The sequence below is a fragment of the Seriola aureovittata genome, chromosome 4 (genome assembly GCF_021018895.1).
Source record: "Seriola aureovittata isolate HTS-2021-v1 ecotype China chromosome 4, ASM2101889v1, whole genome shotgun sequence".
NCBI classification, from domain to species: Eukaryota; Metazoa; Chordata; class Actinopteri; order Carangiformes; family Carangidae; genus Seriola; species Seriola aureovittata.
The window spans coordinates 19,298,994-19,324,174 of record NC_079367.1 but is presented as its reverse complement, the minus strand read 5'-3'; the positions used below and the strand labels follow the sequence as shown (position 1 = coordinate 19,324,174).

The 25,181-nt window shown below is 40.1% G+C and overlaps 3 protein-coding genes across 3 annotated transcripts; all 3 read right to left on the bottom strand.

Annotated features, from left to right (window-relative positions):
* Window positions 1–3,672: 3,672 nt before the first annotated feature.
* On the bottom strand, window positions 3,673–8,108 carry LOC130168045 (extracellular calcium-sensing receptor-like). The gene is made up of 9 exons (XM_056374625.1): window positions 7,879–8,108; window positions 7,156–7,450; window positions 6,927–7,013; window positions 6,389–6,658; window positions 5,906–6,112; window positions 5,541–5,816; window positions 4,982–5,209; window positions 4,673–4,796; window positions 3,673–4,586 (listed from the first exon to the last, which is right to left on the bottom strand). Exons 1-9 carry the CDS (start codon window positions 8,106–8,108, stop codon window positions 3,673–3,675), a joined length of 2,631 nt encoding a protein of 876 aa, XP_056230600.1.
* Window positions 8,109–10,545: 2,437 nt separating this feature from the next.
* Window positions 10,546–14,771, bottom strand: LOC130168061 (extracellular calcium-sensing receptor-like). The gene is made up of 9 exons (XM_056374641.1): window positions 14,629–14,771; window positions 14,041–14,335; window positions 13,789–13,875; window positions 13,257–13,526; window positions 12,738–12,944; window positions 12,375–12,650; window positions 11,744–11,971; window positions 11,537–11,660; window positions 10,546–11,459 (listed from the first exon to the last, which is right to left on the bottom strand). The coding sequence occupies exons 1-9, from the start codon at window positions 14,736–14,738 to the stop codon at window positions 10,546–10,548; spliced, it is 2,511 nt and encodes an 836-aa protein (XP_056230616.1). The 5' UTR covers window positions 14,739–14,771.
* A 3,199-nt stretch (window positions 14,772–17,970) lies between these two features.
* LOC130168050 (extracellular calcium-sensing receptor-like) lies at window positions 17,971–22,625 on the bottom strand. The gene is made up of 8 exons (XM_056374630.1): window positions 22,350–22,625; window positions 22,099–22,185; window positions 21,552–21,821; window positions 20,970–21,176; window positions 20,610–20,885; window positions 19,178–19,405; window positions 18,963–19,086; window positions 17,971–18,884 (listed from the first exon to the last, which is right to left on the bottom strand). Exons 1-8 carry the CDS (start codon window positions 22,608–22,610, stop codon window positions 17,971–17,973), a joined length of 2,367 nt encoding a protein of 788 aa, XP_056230605.1. The 5' UTR covers window positions 22,611–22,625.
* Window positions 22,626–25,181: the final 2,556 nt, after the last annotated feature.

Genomic DNA, 25,181 nt, shown 5'->3' with positions numbered 1-25,181 from the left:
GGAAAAGTAGGAACACAACAACATGAGCAAGAGCAAGTTGGTATCTAAAAATGTCCACATAATTTTCCTCTTGTTTACCCCTTATCTGGGTGCAGTCTTCACCTTTATTACAGTGTCACCCCCTTTTATTGACTTGTAGCATTGTTTAATCTTGCACACCACCCATCAGGGCACAAAGAGAAGTAGGGGCAGGGCCTAAAATGTAAATCCAGAATGATTTGTACTGAAGCAAAATTAATCTGTGCACTTGGTGAAATAATGCATCATCTCATCTTGTCTTTTTTATTGCCCACTGCCTGTTTGATATTGTGTGTGTCTTGTGCCCATAGTAAGTTGCGAATCACCCAGGGGTTCAATTGGGATTTGTAAGCAGGGGGAGCCTTTGATTACAAACAAAAGTGTAAAGGAAGGTTAATTACTTCTTTACTTTGCAACATTAATGGTGAATGTATGCACATATATGGCTGTGACGAAGCAGCGGAGAGAAAGAAGACCAAGTATCAACAACTGGTCCAGGATTGTTGGAAAAAAGGGTGGACTAGATGGTTTTTCACAGTGGATATGGGCTGTGTGGATTCCCAGCCCAATCCGTATGGAATCTGCTGACAAAAGTAGGAGTGAGGGGCCACGACAGAAAAAGCTGCCCAAAGGCTTGGGGAAGCGGTGGAAAGAGCCTCCTGTTGGCTCTGGCATAAGAGAGAGGACACTAGCTGGAAGACTGGAGGAGAGGGGCAGTGACTTGGCCAACACTGCTGACCCACCAACTGGAGAGTGTTGCGTCAGGGTCAGGGTCGAAACACTCGATGAAGGTTGGACACCACTTGATGACCTTTCCTCTGGGTCAGGGCTACATCCATTTGAAATAGGTGTAATAAGGCATTTCCGATGTAATGAAACCTGGTTGATTGGTGACTCTAAAGTGCCCATAGGCATGCTCTGTCCCCCACAACCCAATGAGGATAAGTGGGCTGGAGGGACATTGACACTTCCTCATTGAAAAATCTGGATCAGGGGCCTCATTTAGAATGTTTGTGTGTGCATGCACAAAACAGGGCCTGAAAGATGCATACGCCACTTCCCACGCAAAGGTTGGGAGGTCATTGACCTCCTCAAATGTCGATGGCAGGGTTTAGATGCATCAGGAGGCAGACTTTTATACTGCCTAAAAAAAGTCAGCCAGATTGTTAAGGCATGTACTGTTTTGCAAAATATGGTACAAAGGCTTGGCCTATCTCTCTACCTGGCTCCCAACAAACAAAATGTCCTTCTTGACATCCACTTCACCCACAAGCAACTCGATTTCTGAGTCACAAAAATTTCCTCTCCTTGGTCTTCTTCTCGCTAGTTACCATGATTCATCACAAAGATTCATTGATCAACATGGTCATTTATATCCATCAGCATTCATGAGGTGCTTTGCATTGACCGTATATGGTTGAAAGAGGGTGTATGGAGGGTGGGATATGAGGCTTTCCAAGTTGACTGTGATATATAAAGGCAACATTGCTTGCAGGTGTGCGTGCGCACAGTTTTATGAATCCAATTACTTTTTTGCGTACGCCATTTTCAGCTTTTGAGCGTATGTACACTTTCAGTATGAATTCAACGCATTGTTTTTTAAATGGGGCCTCAGGCCTTGTGCCCCGCCCACCATTGCTGCTTGCGCTAGGTTGACCGATGAAATGGCTTTGCGTAACAAGATGGGTAGCGGAGGAAACATCGGTGTGACTCAGTCACATGTTTGACCCTCAGTCAGACCCAGACCCAGGAGTTTTTGAGAGGTTAGTTGTGCACCAAAATTGGCGACTAGAAGATGTATCAGAATCGTAAGCGTAGTTATTTGTTTATGTTGTTTGTTAGCTAACTGCCAGTTGCTGACACAGTATTGGTGGCTGTGCTCATGTTAACTCTTTCTGTCTGTACTGACAAGGTTTCAGTCACAGATGATAGCAGAGCGTATCCAGATACTTAACTTAGCCTCCAGCCCAATTGCTGAGTCTGGGAATCTTTTGTTTGCAGCAAGCAGCCACAGCCTCTGCTAGTCTCCAGTCAGTTTTCCAGTCGGCTAGCAGTGAGTCCAGAGTTTCCAGGCCTCTTTGCACATTGGCTGATCTCTTTTGTGATTCGGACCTGGAATACCCTGAGCTGTCTCTTTGGGGAACATGCATAGCCTTTCCTGGTAGACTAGGAGTTGGAGCCCCTAGAAAGAAGAAAAGGTCACAGAGATGTTGATTCCCTAAGCAGCCTCAGCCCCAGCTATTCAGAGCCTCTGTATTCAGCAACCATGAGCCTCTGTTGTCCAGCATCCCAGTTTATGCCTGGCCTGTTCCTGAGTCTACCACCCTGGCCGACACCTTGTCTGTTCCAGTTTCAGGGGTCCAGTTGATGTCAAGTCCATTCCTGAGCCTGTCCTGGCTGACATCTCATCAGTTCCTGAGGCTGTTCCTATTTCGACTGACTTCACATTTGCTCCTGATCCCCAGTCAGCAGTCCGGGGGACCCCTGCTCCTGGTTTCCTGTTGGTGGTCCAGCTCCTCATTCATTGCCTGCGATGCCGCCCCCCCCAACTCGACCTCCGGAGAGACCCCGTCTTTGCTGTCGCCCTCCAACACAACCTGTCAGCCCAGCTTCTGTCCCCGGCCCCATTCTTCTGCTCAGTCACTCTTTTGCCCTGAGCCCAAGGTTTCCATCTCCATCCCTAGACCCATTCCTCTCCTCTGTGTCCACTGGCCTATGGCCCTCTCTGTTGGATTCAGTTCTCCCAGTGTCTCCATGTGCTTCTCTTCAGTTTTCCTAGTTATTCTTCATATCTATTTTCTGTTTATGTCCCAGAGTTTTTGACTGATTTTGTTGACTTGGTTTTCTTGCTGCCCTGGATTTCAACTTTGCCTTGCCTTCTTAGTAGGATTTGTATTTTTTCTTGGTTGAATAAATCTTTGAATTGAGGTGTCACATCCTTTATGTCTACATTTGGGTCCAGTTTTCTTACAGACGTAACATGGAGAGATCTCTCCATTTATGTGTTCACCACTGTTAGTAAGTCTCAGTCATTCACAGACAAATTGGTCACACAAAAGGTGTTTTTTTCTTTTCTCGAATCCCAGGGAAAATACAAACAAATGATTAGACAGAAAAGCATAATGATTACTAATGTAAGTCATTTTTATTGACATTTTTCTATTTCAGGACAGATATTTTGTCTGATGATTAAATTTGCACAATTTTACATACATAGTTACTAGATGACCGCTATATGTACAACATCAGTCATTTCAGCAAATGCCCCAAAATAATATACTGTATGCTTATGTTCAAATGAGAAAGCCCTCTATTTGTTTTAGAAATAAATAATATTATTATAGAGCCACAAAGTAAACTTAGGGAGGAGGTCAGGGTGGATGGATGAGTCAATAAAATTAAACAATGACCATGACAAAGTCTCCTAAGAACTCACTAAGGTGTTTTTGTGCCTGTACCTAACCAAAAATGACAATAGCACTGTGACATCATAAAATCATAAAAGGGAAAGTTAAATATTTTGATAATTGAAATTATTTTTATCAGTTCAGTCCAGTCTTTCTCCTGATGCCAGAATGCTTATATGGTTCATATCAAGAAGTGTAGACAAACAACCCCTACTGTCAACTAAGTTGAAAGACATGTTGGTTAATTTTATGACTTTGTGGCCCCTCGACCCATAATAGCTTTCTTTGTGTTTCTCTCTGGTCTCAGGAGGATTATGTAACATTTGGGTCCAAACAGCGCCATCAAGAGGCCAAAACTGGAGGCCAGGATGGCAAATACCTCCACTGCATCTGCATATTTACCTGGTGAGCTGATATAAGCAGGGACAAAGGCCACCCACACAGCACAGAAAATCAGCATGCTGAAAGTGATGAGTTTGGCCTCATTGAAGTTGTCTGGAAGATTCCTTGCCAGAAAAGCTAACAGGAAGCTGAGGATAGCCAGTAAGCCAATATAACCCAGTAACACTGCAAAACCAATTGTGGACCCGACTACACACTCATAAACTATCTTGTCATTGTGGTATTGGGTGTTTTTATGAGGTGCTGGTGAGGAAGAGACAAGCCAGGCAACACAGATTGCTGCTTGAACAGAAGTAAGAACCAGAACTGTCCCTCTCTGCTGCACAGCACCAAACCACTTCAGACTGGCTTCACCTCCTGGCTTAGAGGCCTTGAACACAGCCAGAACCACCATGGTTTTAACCAGGATGCATGAGACACAAAGCACAAAGCTGATCCCAAATGCCGCATGTCTCAGCTGGCATGTCCACAGTCTGGGTCGGCCGATAAACAGCAGTGAACACAGGAAACATAGTTTAAGTGAGAACAACAACTGGAAACTAAGTTCTGAATTGTTGGCACGTACTATAGGTGTTTTGCGATGATAGATAAAGATGCCTAGGACGACAGCACAGATAAATGTGCCCAGCAATGAGGTGGCTGTCAAGCAGATTCCCAGAGGCTCATGGTAGGAGAGGAACTCTATTTTCTTAGGAACACAGTGGTCACGCTGGGGGCTGGACCAGAAATCCTCTGGACAACTTGTGCACTCCATGGAGTCTTAAATAAAGCAAAAGATGGTGAGATACATTCTTCCTACATTTTGTACAAATTGTTAATAAAACTATTGAATCACGAACACCCACCAGTCTTATTATTGATCTTTCCCTCAGAACAAGGGATGCAGTCAAAACAACACTCAGGTTCCCCCTTCTTTCTGGCCATGCGGGTACCAGGAGGACAGCTCTCACTGCACACTGACCGGGGGGGCTGTAGGGAGAAAAATAAATATCTGTTATTCTACACTACTAAACACTGCTAGAATGAGTTATCCATGGGTCAAAAGCAGTGGCGTGCAGTGACGTTTACAGATTGGCAAGCAGAGCCAAAGAACATACTGGTATTATGAATTATCCATGGGCAATAATAAAGGAGCCTGAAAAATAAGAATTAACCTCTTTGGATTCAAAGTTCCAGAAGATTTTATCTTCATCAAATGTGAGTTCTTCACCTTTAAAGGCTGATTTTTTAACCTCTCCGACATTCTGAACTTTAATTCTTCCATCAGGGAGCCACTGCCAGTTCATGATATCATAGATTGGTAAGGCATCACCATTCTCATCAAAAGACACTTCATCACCAAATGGCGTGGTGAAGTTGACCTTTTCCAAGTAATATATGAGCTGTGAAAATCAGAATAAAACATAGAGGAAAAAAAGGTTAAATGAAAAAAAGAGTCATATTCCTGATGACCCACACAGCAGATCCTAATATTCAATAATCAAACTGCAAATCACACTTATGCAGTAAAACAGAAGTGTAACTAGTGAAAAGAGATTGTTCTGTCTGACCAGATTATACAAGCAACTGCTATCATCCTGCAGAAAGGAAAATCCTTTGAGCTTTCTACCTAGCATTTTACATTTGATAATCTCATGTCTTCTACTGTGCAAGAAACATTATAAGCAAAGTATTTGGTCACATAAACAGGTGGAGTACAAACCGATATCTCACCTGCCATGGCTCCAGTCTTTTCAAATTACCACAGCTGTTCCCGCTGAAAGGCCCTCTCCCTGGCTCACACTGCATCATTTCATCAAGAGCATATGCCAGAGCATACACAGCCTTATACACATTGTACTCTGGCCTGAGATTTAAAGTGTCCAAAAACTCAGTCTCCACTTTCTCTAGATTTTCCTGTCCAGTGCATAATGCTCCTCCAGCCTCCACCCAAACTGTTGGAGGTGGTGTTATTCTACAGTGAAATGTATATTCCCAAAACTGATTTACCTGAAACATATTCAAAACTGTGTATTAAAAACAATGACAATATATTATTTTTCCAAATATCAAATCAGATTGCAAGGTCAAACTCTCACCATGTTATTTCCATAGCTGTTGTTGTGGTGTAGGTCAGGACGTATTTGTAACATGAATTCCCTGAGTCCTGGTATTTCTCCTCGACGGATGGCAATGCCCAGTGTTCCACCCAGGTACGGCATTAGGCGGGGGGTCTGGAGCACAGCAGCTGCTGTCCAGGCTTCACTGGCTATCCACTGCAGGCCTGTCACATTCTGCCTCACCACCTGTACAATGCAGTATACCAAGTGTTTGAATTCATACTGCCATAAGAATAATGTAGTTTCTGATATCTAGTTTCTGCAGCTATTATAGTCACAGTTTTTTGACCATCCACCAGCCGAATGAAGTGGTGGCCAACTGGTCTCAATTTGCCCGATTACCAGTCCAACAAAGTCTATATATGTTATTGTAAATAACAAAATAAAATCTTTCAGTTTGACAAAATACTACACATAATGTATAATTGTATTAAGGTAATGGAGTTGTATTTGAAGCCCAACCTCTTCCATAAGGTCAATCATATGACCCTCATGTGCAAACACAATGACCACACGAGCTGTGGATTTCTTTATCACATCCACAATCCTCCTTAGTTCAGCTGGGTTGTCGGTCCAGGGCAAAATCTCTGTGTAGGCCAGACAACCTCCACCAGATGGACCCAGGTCAGATTGGAAGGATCGAGCAGCGTGGAGTCCGTAATCATTATCACTGATCAGAAGACCTGCCCAAGTCCAGCCAAAGTGTTTTAGAATCTGAATCATAGCACGCACCTAAGAATACAGAGAAGAAGGATTAGTGCACAGGCTGGAATAATGTTTCACTGGAAATCCTGATAAACAGGTTCCACAATGGAATAGTTTAGTTACAGCCTTACAGTGTTTTTATGTGACAACACACAACTCCGTCAATGAGACAAATAATGTTACTGGTGATACACAAATTATCCCACATTTGTTTTGCAGAACAGGGACATGCTTCATGAAAACTGTTTAACTACTATTGCTTCTTTATTTTTTTAATTTCCTGATAGCTTTTCACCTGGAAAGCATCACTTGGGATCGTCCTAAAGAAGGATGGAAACTTTTTCCGGTCACTCAGGCAGGAACATGTGGAATAATGACTCACCTGTGAAAAACACAGACTGTACATCCTGAAACCATTCAATGCTTTTACCATGGCTGACTATTTCATTTTTGCAACTGAATTTAAATTTGAAAATTAAAATGATTCAAAAATAATTCATAGATCGTAAGGCAGAAAAACTTACCATGGGCACTCTGTACAAACCTAAGACATTGGAGATTGCAATAGAACGTGTCGATGAATCATCACCCACAATCCCAAGGACTGGAGGGGTTCCTACACAGGTCTCATGTAATGTAACTTGCTCCTCTTGACCACTGGTTAATGACAATGCAGCACGGAATCCAATTCCTAGTTGGTTGCAATTATCATACAGACTGTATCCCAGAGTCACATTAGGTAGCAGGTGTGAGTTTCTGTTGATCTCATCAATAGTAAAAGCCATGGTCTGGGCCTGTATGAATCCTAGAACATCAAAACTAGCACATAAAAAAAACAGTTTACTATTGAAAAATAAAACATAATTAACTGTGCAAATGTAGACATGTTGCATAACTACAGATCTTGCAAGCAATGAAGACACTTGCATAGCAACAACCATATTAATACTTGAATGAAAAAATAAATAATAGACTAAAGGCAGTATGTTTAAAATGGCATAAATATAAATTGTAATTCTTTCATCACAGTAATAACAGATTATCAAAAATACAATGTAGTACAAGTAGATTGACAGATTTTGCAATAAATGAAGACAATTGAACAACAATCACCATAATAATACTTGAACGGAAAAATAAATAAAAGCAGACTGTTAAAAAAGCTAATATGGCCAAAATGGCCTAAATACAAATTGGGCTGGATTTTCCCCAGCTTCTGCCTTTTACTGCTTCCCTGACAGACTCACCCATCGCAGGTAGGCTGCTGTGGCTCTGAGGTAAAAGACAGTTCAGGATAGACAGCAAAAAAGTGAATTTCAAACAGTCCACCCAGAACCACATCTCCAGCCTTGTGCATCCCATTCAAATGAAACTGTCCCTGTAACTGGCAGGAGGAAGAAAATTCATCAGAGATTGCAGCAGAGGAAAAGTAGGAATACAATAACATAAGCACTTTGGTGCCTACAATGACCCTCATGACTTTCCTCTGGTTTAAGCCTTTGCCAGTTATTAAGTGTTATCACTATGTCACCACTTTTATTGACTTGTACGTTGTTTAATCTTACACACCACCCATCAGGGCCAAAGAGGGAGTATGGGCTGGGCCTAAAATGCATTTAATTTGAGATTAATTCATAGTGAGGCAGAATTAATGTGTGCACCTTTGATAATATCTGTCCACGGTCATGTTGGCATCCCATCCAGACCAAATTTAAGTAGTGGATAACTGCAATGATTGAGGTGTGCTGAAAAGTCTTTATTAGATTATTTGAATGTCTCATTAAATGGATTCATAGATAGACTGTTTACTGTTTACTGCTACAAATTTAAACTCCTCAAAATCACAATTCAGCCCTGAATACGAGGAATTCACTTTCACACATCAACAGAGTTTTATGAAATGTTCACTACATGCTAACAGCATATTAAGACATTTGGTGAAATAATACATCTTCTATTTTCATTAGCCTGTCTGTTTGATATTGTATGTGGCTGGTGCCCATAGTAACTTGGCAGACATCAAACAGCCAGTTCTGCAGGAACTTGTGCAAGACACGTCACCTCATTAGAACTTGCAACGTCATGGATTTGCTAACTAGAGTTTTTGTCAGTTATGTACAATACATGCATGTGGACACACATATAGGCAGAATCACATGTAAGTTGTGAGGCACAACATGGTAACTGTATATCACAACATGGTAACTGTATATCACAACATGGTAACTGTGTATTCATATTTATAGGCAGAAACCCATTAAGTAGTTTTAATTACATCTTTACCTTATTGCATAAATAAATGCATAAATGCATACAATTGCTGTGCTTACCTATGACCTGAAATTGGGTTCAAAAAGATTTTGAACTTGTAAAGGGATCCTCATAATTAATATTTATAAGTTTGTTAATGTAAATCAACCTCTGTAAACCTGTAAATTGTGTCAAGTTTCTAGAAAAATTTTGCATTTGTAAACCAGACTAAGTCAAGACCTAGTATATGGCTGGACCACGTTGTATTTGCAGTCAGCTGTTTATCTGTTTGCTTCTCTCCTACTCTCTGTGCTCATATAGTATTTTGATACAGCCAAATTCCTAATAAAGCTGTGCTCATTTACTCATGTCTGTCTGTTTCTGTTGTCAGACAACCAAGTAAGTATGAAATAGCGACTGAAACACGGCCCACTAAGATACTATATTAACCAGCAGTCACTTCCAAGCCATTTCTAAGTTGCTGCTCTGCACTGCTAATGCACTGCTGATGCTAATCATAATGTCTTTACGAAATTACCATCCACACAAGTTAAAGAAAAAAGATGTGCAGTGATGTTGGCTATATTTACTTGTGAAATGATCACTCAGAGCAAAAGTTAGAAGCTCATTCATGTCAGCTTATGTGCGGTCAGCTCGTATGGAAGTCGTGGCAACTCTCCTCTATGAAAAGCAACTGAGATTTGTCACTGGCTGCTTTTTTGAAAAAAGGTAGCAAAAGGGGTCTTTTGACTTTCTGTGATAATTATGTTCATATACTTATGTTTAAAAAGGCCAATAAAAATTCTATAGTAAAAAAAGCACTGAAGGATGAACTGAGTTTGGTGGTCAGAGGTCTCACAAAACACGTTTTATGGCCATAACTCACAAAATCATACACTAATTACGACACAATTTAATTAAAATGAGTATAAGGATGAAATGAAACTATGACATTTCATATCCAAATTGTCAAAGGTTAAATTCACTGTGACATCAGATATTCTGCATAAAAACCCCTAGCTATTATTCAATGCTGCAACTGAGGGAGGGAAGATCTTTACCATATTTCCCGCAACTTAGTTGATTGGCAAGGTCATGATTCTATTTTTTTCCAGGTGAGATACAAACAATTGATCAGATAAAAACATCATGATAATTCAAAAATGTTAAGTCATTTTTATTGACATCTCTGTTGCTTCCAGTTTTGTCTGGTGAGGAACACTGTTACACAATGCAAGTGAATGAAAAATAATGAGTGGATCATAGTAATTGATTAATTTAATTGAAAATTTTAGATTGTTCTCCAGTAAGAACCTACTCAATTGCAACTGGTCATGTGAGACAGTATCAGTCGTTTAGGCAAATGCCCAAAAATTATACATGCTTCATTCAACTGACAAAGCCCTCTAGTGTTCATATTGGAGAAAAGAATGAAGTGAGCTGATGTTGTGTTATCATAGGGCCACAACTTAGGGAGGAAGTTGTGGTGGATGGATGTGTCCGCAAAACAAAACATTAGCCACGAAGTATTAATGAAGTATTAATTTTAACCCAAACCATGGTCTTTCCCTAGACCAAGCTACAGTAAAATATGCCTAACCCTAACCAAAAAATTAAAGTATTCTCTTCTATTGTCAATTAAGTTGGAAGACTGTTAGCTAATTTTATGACTTACTGGTGCCCCGACCCATAATGGCCTTCTTTGTGTTTCTCTCCGGTCTCATCAAGATTATGTAACATTTGGGACCAAACAGCGCCACCAAGAGGCCAAAACTAGAGGCCAGGATGGCAAATACCTCCACTGCATCTGCATATTTGCCTGGTGAGCTGATATAAGCAGGGACAAAGGCCACCCACACAGCACAGAAGATCAGCATGCTGAAAGTGATGAGTTTGGCCTCATTGAAGTTGTCTGGAAGATTCCTTGCCAGAAAAGCTAACAGGAAGCTGAGGATAGCCAGTAAGCCAATATAACCCAGTAACACTGCAAAACCAATTGTGGACCCGACAATACACTCATAAACTATCTTGTCTTTATGGTATTGGGTGTTTTTATGAGGTGCTGGTGAGGAAGAGACAAGCCAAGCAGTACAGATTGCTGCCTGAATGCAAGTAAGAGTGAAAACTGTCCCTCTCTGCTGCAAAGCACCAAACCACTTCAGACTGGCTTCACCTCCTGGCTTAGAGGCCTTGAACACAGCCAGAACCACCATGGTTTTCACCAGGATGCATGAGACACAAAGCACAAAGCTGATCCCAAATGCTGCATGTCTCAGCTGACATGTCCACAGTCTGGGATGGCCGATAAACAGCAGTGAACACAGGAAACATAGTTTAAGTGAGAACAACAACTGGAAACTAAGTTCAGAATTGTTGGCACGTACTATGGGTGTTTTGCGGTGAAAGATAAAGATCCCTAGGACAACAGCACATATAATTGTGCCCAGCAATGAGGTGACTGTCAAGCAAATACCCAGAGGCTCATGGTAGGAGAGGAACTCTGTTTTCTTGGGGACACAGTGGTCACGCTGGGGGCTGGACCAGAAATCCTCTGGACAACTGGTGCACTCCATGGAGTCTGACAAAAAAGGGAAAGTAGTACGATAAATGTGTATACTTTATATCCAAACTGCTGGTTTAAAGCTGAACACTCACCAGTCTTATTGCTGATTTTTCCCTCAGAACAAGGGATGCAGTCAAAACAACACTCAGGTTCCCCCTTCTTTCTGGCCATGCGGGTACCAGGAGGACAGCTCTCACTGCACACTGACCGGGGGGGCTGTAGGATGTCATTCAGTGTTATTTTACACTGGTAAGAATTACAGTCCAAAAAAGAGAGATGTCTGAAAAATCTGAATTAACCTCTTTGGATTCAAAGTTCCAGAAGATTTTATCTTCATCAAGTGTGAGTTCTTCACCTTTTAAGACTGATTTCTTAACCTCACCTACAGTCTGAACTTTAATTCTTCCATCAGGGAGCCACAGCCAGTTCATGATATCATAGATTGGTAAGACATCACCATTCTCATCAAATGACACTTGATCACCAAACGATGTGGTGAAGTTGACCTTTTGCAAGTAATATACGAGCTGTGAAAATAAGAACATGCAATGTGGGGAGAACCAAAAAGGATAGATGAAAAAAGAAAGTGTCATAAGTGATTATGGTGACCACATCAGGAACTTGTATTCAATAATCAAATTACATAAGACACTTACAAAGTCATTAAAACTTTCAGGCAAACATTATACCTACAGTATATTACCATGTACCCTGTGACAAGGGATTATTCTCTCTGACCTGATAAAATTATACACTGGTATCACCCAGCAATAGAGAAAATCATATCAGCTATCCATCTAGCATTTAACAAAATTTAAAAAAAATTTAAATCTCATAGCGTTGTAATTAATTTTATACACTAAATCCTACTGAAATACTATAAGCACAGGATTTGGTGATAAACAGATGGAGCGTAAACTGATATCTCACCTGCCATGGCTCCAGTCTTTGTAAATTACCACAGCTGTTCCCGCTGAAAGGCCCTCTCCCTGGCTCACACTGCAGCATGTCATCAATGGCATATGCCAGAGCATACACAGCCTTATACACATTGTACTCTGGCCTGAGATTTAAAATGTCCAAGAACTCAGTCTCCATATTCTCTAGATTTTCCTGTCCAGTGCATAATGCTCCTCCAGCCTCCACCCACCCTGCTGGAGGTGGTGCAAATCTACACTTAAATGTATATACCCAAAACTGATTTACCTGAAACATATTCAAAACTGTGTATTATAAACAATGATAATATATTATTTTGCAAATACCGATCAGACGGCACAGTTAAACTCTCACCATGTTATTTCCATAGCTGTTGTTGTGGTGTAGGTCAGGACGTATTTGTAACATGAATTCCCTGAGTCCTGGTATTTCTCCTCGACGGATGGCAATGCCCAGTGTTCCACCCAGGTACGGCATGAGGTGGGGGGTCTGCAGCGTAGTAGATGATGTCCAGGCTTCACTTGCTATCCACTGCAGGCCTGTTACATTCTGCTTCACCACCTGTACAATGCATTATACCAAGTATATAAATTCACACTGCCATAACAATAAAGTAGTTTCCACATCTGGTGTCATCCACAGTTGCAACCCTTTGTTTTACACAGTAATATTGGCAAAGTGATGCATATCATAATAACTGTAACAGCAATTTAACAGTTTAATTTGTTAGAAATTTGTTGTTTTAAATGTGCTTTCTATATGATTTGATATGATATCCAAAAATTAGAGGTGTTATGTAGTTAATTACTATTTGGTCTGTTTGACAAAACACTACTTTGACAAAGCATAATCAAGTTGTATTTCAAGCCAAACCTCTTCCATTAGGTTAATAATGTGACCTTCATGTGCAAACACAATGACCACACGAGCTGTGGATTTCTTTATCACATCCACAATCCTCCTTAGTTCAGCTGGATCATCGCCCTCGGGCAAAACCTCTAAGTAAGCCAGGCAACCTCCACCAGATGGACCCAGGTCAGTTTGAAAGGATCGGGCAGCGTGGAGTCCATAATCATTATCACTGATCAACAGACCTGCCCAAGTCCAGCCAAAGTATTTTAGAATCTGAATGATAGCACGCACCTAAGAATACAGAGAGGAGGGATTAGTGCACAGGCTGGAATAATGTTTCACTTGAAATCCTGTTAAACAGATTCCTAAATGGACCAAAGTATAGCCTTTCGGTGTTGTTATCTGACACAGTAAAACTCCATCAATGAGACAAATAATGTTACTATGGATGCACAGAAGGAATATATTTGAAGCATAGTGATGTTCTTCCTGACATTTTTTAACTGGACATTTTTTCTTTTATGTTTTTTTAACTTTGATGATAGATTTTCACCTGGAAAGCATCACTTGGGATCGTCCTAAAGAAGGATGGAAACTTTTGCCGGTCACTCAGGCAGGAACATGTAGAAAAATAACTCACCTGCAAAAAACAGACTGTACATCCTGAAACCATTCAATGCCTTTGATGTGTTTTTCAGCTTTGTAAGGCTGACTTCTTCATATTTACAACTGACTTAAAATTTAAAATTAAATTAAATCACAATGATCAAAAATAATTAATAGATATTAGGGCAGAAAAACTTACCAGAGGCACTCTGTACAAACCTAAGACATTGGAGATTGCAATAGAACGTGTCGATGAATCATCACCCACAATCCCAAGGACTGGAGGGGTTCCTACACAGGTCTCATGTAATGTAACTTGCTCCTCTTGACCACTGGCTAATGAAAATGCTGCACGGAATCCAATTCCTAGTGTATTGCAGTTATCATACACACTGTATCCCAGAGTCACATTAGGTAGCAGGTTGGAGTTTCTGTTGATCTCATCAACAGTAAAAGCCATGGTTTGGGCCTGTTTGAATCCTAGAACATCAAAACTAACACATAAAATACCAGTTTACGGAAAAATACAACATGAGACACTAACCATTCAAATATATAAATGTTCCACAACTGCAGAATTTGCATATAATTGACAGTTAAATGGCAACAAAGATATTACTTGAATGAAAAAACAAAAATAAAGCACACTGTGCAAAAAGGAAAAATGGTTCATATAAATATAGAATGTAATTATCTTACAATAATATCAGATTACTAAAAATACATTCTAGTAATGAGCTTGATTTTCCCTAATTTCTACTTTTTGCTGGTTCCCTGACAGACTCACCCATGGCAAGTAGGCTGCTGTGGCTCTGAGGTGAAAGACAGGTCAGGATGGGTGGAAAAGTAGTGGATTCCAAACAGCCCACCTAGAGCCACATCTCCAGCCTTGTGCATCCCATTTAGATTAAATTGTCCCTGTAAGTGACAGGAGGAAAAATAAAGACGAGAGGACACAGCAGAGGAAAAGCATGTATACAACATAATGAGCAAGCTGGTGTCAAAAAATGTCCACATGACTCTCCTGTTTTATCCCTTTTCCGGGTGCAGTCTTAACATTTTATCGCTGTCACCCCCTTTTATTGACTTCCAGTATTTTTTAATCTTGCACACCACCCATCAGGGCAGAAGAGGAAGTATGGGCAGGGCCTAAAAATGATTTCATTTGACATTGATTTGTACTGAAGCAGAATTAATGTGTGTACTTTAGATAACATCTCTCCAAGGTAATTTTGGCAATATCTTCAACTACTGACTATTGCATGACTGTCACATCATCTCTGTAATCGATGTACTTTGAGTGTACTTTGAATGAACTTATGGATATGTATGTTAAATTGTAGATAATGTAGGGAAACTGTTAACTATTTCTTGTGGTAGTAAATAAAATTTTTCTCATGATTCACTCTGTAGTTTAAAACCTGAGTATACCAGTGTACAAAATTAAAATCCCCAAATGCACAAATCAGCCTTGAATGTGTGGAATTCACTTTGACACATAAACAACGTTTAATGAAATGCTCACTAGAGGGGTAACTTGGTGGTACACCTGGTGGAGCGCATACCATTAAGGCTTAGTCGTAACTACAGCGGCCTGGGTTTGAATTTGACCTGTGGCCCTTTGCTGCATGTCATCCCCTTTCTCTGTCTTCCCAACTTTCCTGTCTCTCTCTGGCTGTCACTATGATAAAGGCATAACAAACTCGAAAAAGATAAATGCTCACTAGGTGCAAGCAGCATACATTTGGTGAAATAATGCACATTCTCATCTTGTCTTTTTCATTGCCATCTTTCTGTTTCTATAGTATGTGGCTAGTGCCTATTACTCCTTAACCTTGCTGCATTAATAGGGAGGGTACAGACATACTCTTCCAGGCAGTATGACCTTAATTCAACTTTTATTTCCCCTGACCTGAAATGTTGCAGAATATTAAGATGTTAAGGATGATTGGTGTGATAATAATCAAATATGTATCATTTTCTGTAACTTATTCTAAGAAAACTTTTATTTTCTTGTTTTCAGATGAAATCCAAAACATAACTGTATTTAGAATATCTTCTACTGTGACTTCCAATAATTTAACCCACAACGCCATCCACCAAGTTTTAGCAAGTATTTTTTTTTCCAGTTTAGATGAACATGAATTCACATGCATTGTGGATCTGCAACAGTAACAGGGTTTCTGTATTTGGTTGTGTTTTGTGTATTTGCAGTGCAAGTTTTGACAAATTGAAGATGTTTTCTTAATTAGTTTTGTCTTTTTCCATGTTTATGGCTCTGTGTTGTCGACAGCCAGGGCCAGAGGCATTATGTTTTCGGGTTGTCCGTCCATCCATAAGTACATTTGTCCCATTCTTGTGAACACTGAGTAAATCCTTGAGTGAATTTCTTAAAATTTGGCACAAATGTTCATTTAGACTCAAGGCTGAGATGATTAGATTTTGTTGGTCAAAGGTCAATGTCACAGTGACCTCACAAAATGCAGTTTTGGTCTTGTGAATACGATATCTCCATAATGCCTTGAGGGAATTTCTTCAAATTTGGTGCAAATGTTCGCCTGGACTCAAGGACGAGCTGATTAGATTTTGGTAGTCAAAAGTCAGTGTGACTGCACAAAACATTTTTTAACCATAATTAAAAATTTCACAAAATGATTCATATTTGATTTGATGATTCTGGATAAACAGGAATGTAATCTGAAACTAGCCTGAGTTGCAGAAGCATACAACCGTGAGATTCTGAAGTTGCAGTGCATTGAGCTCTCTCAGTCACACCTGTGGTAGCCACACACTAACGCCGGGAACACACTGCCTGCGTTGCGTGAGGGTGGTGGCTGATATTGCTGAACTGCTGAGAAGCATGCATGTGTGTTCACACCAGATGCGTTTCTGCTGCGTTGCTACTACTGTCAGCTCTATCTCTCTTTCTCTTCATTATTAATTAATTCTTGATTAATTTTTTGACAGAAAATGTTGCTAAAATGCCACTGTCTTAACATGCAGCTCCTAAAGTGGCTAATAAATAAATAAATAAATAAATAAATAAATAAATAAAAACATTTCATGTCTGTGACACATTGAGATTCAGCCTAGACATAGACAATTATAGTGGAAGGTGTCAATTTTATGTAATGTTGCTGCTACGGTTTGAATATGACATCATTAGGTCTTTTCTGGCTATAATGATTATTACGGGAGCAAAGGAGTAAGAAAAGACTGTCTCTTCACATCAAGTTAACTCAAAGACAACTTAGGCTGCCATGCATGTCATTGTATAGCCAGGTGTTGTAGCCAGTGTATGGCCTCAACAGGCGATGTCTTGAGTATCCACATCAGTTGCACCCATGAGGATCAGACCCTGTACATATAGAGAATGTAAGGTGGAGAGATCTCTCCAGGGTTACACATGTAACCTACTGATTTCTGTGTGAATGAGAACTGTGATGTTCTGTTCTCGAATTCCAGGGAATGTAAATAAATGCATAGACAAAAACAGCATAATAAATTAATAATGTATGTTATTTTTATTGACATTTCTCTATTGCTTCCAGTTTTATCTGGTGATCAACACTGTTGCACAATGTAAGTGAATGAATAATAAACAGACTGTCCTTCCAAAAGAAACTACCAGATAGGTATGAATTTGATACTACCCATAGTTACATTTTATTGTTAGGTGACCTCTAGCAGTCATATGATACATCATTAGTTGCTTTAGTAAATATTATATATGCTTACGTTCAAGGGACAACGCTCTCTAGTGGCTATAATGATTATTACAAGAGCAAAGGAGTAAGTGATTTGATGTTATTATAGAGCCACAACTTCATGGTGGATGGATATGTCCACAAAACAAAACATTAGCCATTACATGGTCCTCTAAGTATTTATTCTAAACCCAACCATGATATTTTCCTAGACCTAAGTTATTTTTTTTTTGCTAAAAATCAAACCAAACATTAATCATAGCCATTATTACATCATGAAAGGGCTAGTTATTTATTTTTAAGTGATTTTTAACAGTTTATGTCCAGTCTATATCCTGACACCAGAATGCTATGAGTCATATCAGAGAGTAGGGACAAAAAAAACTCTATTTACAATTAAGTTGTAAGACTGTTGGCAAATTTCATGACTTACTGGTGCCTCGACCCATAATGGCTTTCTTCGTGTTTCTCTCCGGTCTCATCAAGATTATGTAACATTTGGGACCAAAGAGCGCCACCAAGAGGCCAAAACTAGAGGCCAGGATGGCAAATACCTCCACTGCATCTGCATATTTGCCTGGTGAGCTGATATAAGCAGGGACAAAGGCCACCCACACAGCACAGAAGACCAGCATGCTGAAAGTGATGAGTTTGGCCTCATTGAAGTTGTCTGGAAGATTCCTTGCCAGAAAAGCTAACAGGAAGCTGAGGATAGCCAGTAAGCCAATATAACCAAGTAACACTGCAAAACCAACTGTGGACCCGACTACACACTCATAAACTATCTTGTCATTGTGGTATTGGGTGTTTTTATGAGGTGTTGGTGAGGAAGAGACAAGCCAAGCAGTACAAATTGCTGCCTGAATGCAAGTAAGAGTGAAAACTGTCCCTCTCTGCTGCACAGCACCAAACCACTTCAGACTGGCTTCTCCTCCTGGCTTGGAGGCCTTGAACACAGCCAGAACCACCATGGTTTTCACCAGGATGCATGAGACACAAAGCACAAAGCTGATGCCGAATGCTGCATGTCTCAGCTGGCATGTCCACAGTCTGGGATGGCCAATAAACAGCAGTGAACAAAGGAAACATAGTTTAAGTGACAACAACAACTGGAAACTAAGTTCTGAATTGTTGGCACGTACTATGGGTGTTTTGCGATGATAGATAAAGATCCCTAGGACAACGGCACAGGTAAATGTGCCCAGCAATGAGGTTGTTGTCAAGCAGATTCCCAGAGGCTCATGGTAGGAGAGGAAGTCTATTTTCTTAGGAACACAATGGTCACGCTGGGGGCTGGACCAGAAATCCACTGGACAACTTGTGCACTCCATGGAATCTATGAAAAAAGGGAAAGTGTTTCAAAATCGGTTTATGCTATTTATCTAAACTGCAATGTTGAAAACTGAACACTCACCAGTGCTATTGCTGATCTTTCCCTCAGAACACAGGATGCAGTCAAAACAACACTCAGGTTTCCCCTTCTTTCTGGCCATGCGGGTACCAGGAGGACAGCTCTCACTGCACACTGACCGGGGGGGCTGTAGGGAGAAAAATACATATTCTGAGTTATTTTACACTGGTAAGAATTACAGTCCAAAAGAGAGAGGTGTCTGATAAATCAGAAGTAACCTCTTTGGATTCAAAGTTCCAGAAGATTTTATCTTCATCAAGTGTGAGTTCTTCACCTTTGAAGGCTGATTTCTTAACTTCACCCACATTCTGAACTTTAATTCTTCCATCAGGGAGCCACAGCCAGTTCATGATATCATAGATTGGTAAGACATCACCATTCTCATCAAATGACACTTGATCACCAAATGGTGTGCTGAAGTTGACCTTTTGCAAGTAATACACAAGCTGTGAAAATCAGAATAATGGATAGAGGAAAAACCAAAGAGGACAGATGAAAAAAAAAAAAATCCCGTTATTATTGATCGTGGTGAACACAGCAGGATGCAGTATTTAAAATCAAATTATGTTCTACACTCACGAACACATGAAGTCACTAAGCATTTTCTTTAAAGTAATGTCACATGACCTATAATACCATATTTTGACACAGGGGAAGGATGGGTTAATTATTATTATTATTATTATTATAATTAACCTGTTTCAAAATGTTATAATTTGTGTGGAGCAGTTTTATTTTTTGCATGTCTTATATCTGTGACTTTTATTTTTTTAATTCCTCACAATTGTTGACTTCCTGCTGCTGGGCAACTTATTATTGATTGCCTGCACCTGTGAGCATCTGACTTTTGAAAACAAGGAACTGCTGAATAGAGGAGTGAATTGTCTCTTGCAGGTGCAAGTGATGAAGGAAGCTGTTGAAGGAGAGCACACGCCAGAGTGAAGAAGGCCTTGACTAATTATCACAGCACAACAGTGTTCGACACAAGCACGGCTGGTGCCTGACAGACGACAGCATGAGTGAGCAGTGGAAGCTGCAAATGGGTGAGAGACCAAGTGGAAGGGCCTGTAAATTTGCTATTTACATCACCGGAGAGATACCCAGAGTTCCTGGTGCACTGATTGAGTATTGTACTCTGGGGCATGACTGAGCACATTAGGTGTTGACTTTGTCACAGTGACCAGCAGAGGATTGACGGCGCCTCAGGCAATAGCGACCCAGCAGGATGATGGTATTTAAGCCTTGTTCTATTCAAACCTACTGTTGTTTTATTGCTCTTTTAGTATTTTAGCTTGTTTTATCTAGGCCTGGCCGCTTTGTTTTTAAAATCCTGGTTATAAATATTATAAATGCTCCTTCCTGGTACTTGCTTCTTTGGTCGCTACACTATTAGCTCTCACACCTGATTTTAAAGAACTTGGTTTTATTCACCACATCTTACATAATACCTTCACACCACCAAAATATACATCATGAAAAGAGATTATTCTCTCTGACCTGATAATACTAGCCACACCTATTGCCCAGCAAAAGGCAAAATCCTATCTATTTAGCATTTTACAGTTGATAATCTCATAAATGGTACTGTGATGCAATGATTATAAGCACAGGATTGGACATAAACAAGTGGAGTGTAAATTGATATCTCACCTGCCATGGCTCCAGTCCTTGCAAATTACCACAGCTGTGCCCACTGAAAGGCCCTCTCCCTGGCTCACACTGCAGCATTTCATCAAGAGCATATGCCAGAGCATACACAGCCTTATACACATTGTACTCTGGCCTAAGATTTGAAATGTCCAAAAACTCAGTCTCCACATTTTCTAGATTTTCTTGCCCAGTGCATAATGCTCCTCCAGCTTCCACCCAACCTGCTGGAGGTGGAGCAAATCTACACTTAAATGTATATTCCCAAAACTGATTTACCTGAAACATATTCAAAACTGTGTATTAAAAACAATGAAAATATATTACTCTTGTAAATATCAGATTGCGAGGTTAAACTCTCACCATGTTATTTCCATAGCTGTTGTTGTGGTGTAGGTCAGGATGTATTTGTAACAGGAATTCCCTAAGTCCTGGTATTTCTCCTCGACGGATGGCAATGCCCAGTGTTCCACCCAGGTACGGCATGAGGTGGGGGGTCTGGAGCACAGAAGCTGAAGTCCAGGCTTCACTAGCCATCCACTGCAGGCCTGTCACATTCTGTCTTACCACCTGTACAATAGCATTACACAAAGTGTGTAAATTCAAACTGCCATGTGAATAAATTATTATTTAGTTTCCACATCTGGTGTCATTCACAGGAGCAATGAGTGCAGTCCTGGAACACGCACACAGCACAATCTCATGCACACCCTCAATGACAGGCTTAAAGAGAGGGCCAGTAAAAACTTAGATTACTATGGATTTTTTGATGGTCAACCAGCCCACAGATGTAGCAGCTAACTGGGCTCGGTCACGGTATGCCCGATTGCCAGTCTGACGATGCCTATATGTTATTGTAAACAAAAAACTTAAATCTTCCAGTTTGACTAAGCCTTACGCAGGTATTCATATTAAGGTATGATCAAGTTGTATTTAAAGCCCAACCTCTTCCATGAGGTCAATCATATGACCCTCATGTGCAAACACAATGACCACACGAGCTGTGGATTTCTTCATCACATCCACAATTCTTCTTAGTTCAGCTGGGTTATGACTCCAGGGCAAAATCTCAGTATAGGCCAGACAACCTCCACCAGATGGACCCAGGTCAGTTTGAAAGGATCGGGCAGCGTGGAGTCCATAATCATCATCACTGATGAGCAGACCTGCCCAAGTCCAGCCAAAGTATTTTAGAATCTGAATCATAGCACGCACCTAAGAATACAGAGAGGAGGGATTAGGGCTGGAATAATGTTTCACTGGAAATCCTGCTGAACAGGTTCCATAATGGACTATGTTTAATTCTGGCCTTTCAGTGTTATCTGACATCACACAACTCCATAAATGTGTCAAGGAATGTTACTGGTGATACACAAAATCTGCAGTATCCATTTTTTCTTATAGCAGAACAGGACATGCTTCCTGAAAACTGTTCAACTGCACAAGTTTTTTTTTTTTTTTTTTTTTTTTCATTATCCTGATAGATTTTTACCTGGAAAGCATCACTTGGGATCGTCCTAAAGAAGGATGGAAACTTTTGCCGGTCACTCAGGCAGGAGCATGTAGAAAAATAACTCACCTGCAAAAAACAGTGTGCAACTTAGAGCCATTCACTGCCTTTACCAGCTTTTTCAACTTTGTAAAGCTGACTACTGTGTTTACAACTAACTTTAAAAAAAAAAAAAAAATAAATAAAATAAATAATCCAAAAGAATGAATAGATGTCAAGGCAGAAAAACTTACCATAGGCACTCTGTACAAACCTAAGACAGTGGAGATTGCAATAGAACGTGTAGAGGAGGAATCACCCACAATCCCGAGGACTGGAGGGGTTCCTACACAGGTCTTGTGTAATGTAACTTGCTCTTCTAGACCACTGGCTAATGACAATGCTGCACGGAATCCAATTCCTAGTGTATTGCAGTTATCATACACACTGTATCCCAGAGTCACATTAGGTAGCAGGTTGGAATTTCTGTTGATTTCCTCAGTAGCAAAGGCCATGGTCTGGGTCAGCCTAAATCCTATAACATCAAAACTAACACATAAGATACCACTGTTTACTACTGAAAAATACAACATGATAAAAATATACATGTTGCCTAACTACAGATTTTGCAAACAATGAAAACAGTTGAATAGCAAAAACCATAATAATACTTAGACTAAAAATAAATAAAAGACACTGCAAAAAAGCCATATGGTTAAAATCACATAAATACTGAATTACATTTTTTTTTACAGTTATATCAGATTATCAAAAATACATTCTATTAATGGGCTTGATTTTTCCCAGTTTTTGTTGTTACCCTGATAGACTCACCCATGACAGGTAGGCTGCTGTGGTTCTGAGGTAAAAGACAGGTCAGGATGGGTAGAAAAGAAGTTCATTTCAAATAGACCACCTAGAACCACATCTCCAGCCTTGTGAATTCCATTGAGATGAAACTGTCCCTGTAACCTACAAGAGGAATAAAGGGGGGAGGACAGAGCAGAGGAAACGTAGGAAAACAATATCATGAGCAAGAGCAAATCGGTGTCTAAAAATACCCCCATGACTTCTGGTTTATGGCTTTTTTGAGCCCAGTCAGTAAGTTTTATCACCATGTCACCCCCTTTTATTGACTACCAGCACTGTTTAATCTTCCACACCACCCATCAGGGCAGGCAAAGTAGTAGGGGCAGGGCCTAAAATGCATTTCATTTGAGATTGATTTGTATTGAGGCAGAATTAATGTGTCCACTTTTATACTCTCCAAGTCTATTCTGACATCCCTTCCAAACCAAATTTAAGTTGAGGATGACTGCAATGATTGTGGTCTACTGAAAATTGCATGACAGTCATGTTATGTCTGTATTAGGCATTTTCAATATCATATTATGTAGACTTATGGACATGTACATTAAGTTGTAGATAAAGTGGACAGACTGTTAATAACTATTCACTCAGCAGTTTAGAGAAGATACAAATTTGTATCAGAAGAGTAGCATTGTACAATCCCAAATTAGTGTAAGTATGAAGGATTCACTTTCACACATGAACTGAGTTTTATAAAATGTTCACTACATGTTAGCATGTAGCATGTCAGCATTCTAAGACATTTGGTGAAATAATACATCTTTATTTTCATTGCCCTGTCTGTTTGATATTGTACTGTATGTGGCTGTTGTCAATAGTAACTTGGCAGACATCAAACATCTAGCTCTGAATAAACTTGTGCAGGACAGGTTACGCCATTTTTAGTCTGTTTAGTTTGCATTGTTATAGATTTTAGATTTAGAGTGTTTATCAAGTATGCATGTGCATGTTGACACATACAGGCAGAGTGTTTCTGTTGTCGGACAATGGGGTAAGTATGAAATAGTGACTGAAGCACAACCCATTAAGACCACATATTAACCAGCAGTCACTTCCAAGCTATTTCCAAGCTGTTCTGTGCTGTTAAAAGCTTGTCACTCCCTGCAGCTTGGCATGCAGCACAGCACACAACTACTTAAAATGAAGGTCAGGAAAAGATTTTTTTAGTTTTGTAGCCATGCCGAAAAGACACTGTTTTCAATTGCCTGGAGAAACCTACTTTATAAGCTCTCAGTGGCTGGAATTCATTTTTACCACAGTTCCCAACAAGGAGGCTGCTTCAAAAACTGCACAGTTCAACACTGGACACTGGACACTTTCCACAACGATTATTTCTGAACGACTGTGCAGTTCTCACTTTATGCGGTCCAGTGGGAGACTCAGGCTCACAATCTGTAAGTCTGCATTATTATTTGTGGATTTTTGATGTTTCACTGGCTTGGCAGTGACCTGATCACGTTATTGCAAAGCAATGTGGCAAGACGCACAAAGATATAAATGCTTAACTGTTTGTCAATATTTACATGTTATACATCATAACTATGGTGTAACTATGAGCACAATAGTATAATTGACTCAGATTTACCAGCATCATAAACCAGCAAGATGGTTAAGCGGTGGCAACTCCCAAATTTTGAAGCAGTCATGAAGTCCAATTGTCTGTCTATTCCTTGACTATTTATATTCTTTTATATTCGTTTTTGTACACACTCCATCCTTCCAGGAGTTGTCTAATGAGCATTAAAAACTGCTCTTCTCAACTCAAACATACTGAATGGTAGTACAGTACTAACAGATCTTCTGATGTCTCCTCCGAAACATGTAGTTGCCGGCAAGCTGACAAGAATTTCAGATAGAGTGTGAATACAGTACTGTGTGAAATGTACAACATACTGTATATCTTTTTTAAGCTTGTAAATCTATATTAGTAGACATCAAGAATAAAACAATAAAGACAAAAAGTGGTCCCAAAATGTCCTTTTTTGTCCCATATGTGAAATATGTAGGGTGAGAGATTCTGGCACAATAGACAACAGTAGCTAATGTGTATCTCTCCACCTCCAGGCTGCTCTGAAATGTGCTCAAATCAAAGTTAACTGCATGGTGCCTATATAACTACATATTATATTGTTACCACAGGTGATGTGGATTACCGAGTATCCACATCTCCTGCCCCTGTGAGGGGCAGACCTTGTGCAATGAAATATACACCAATC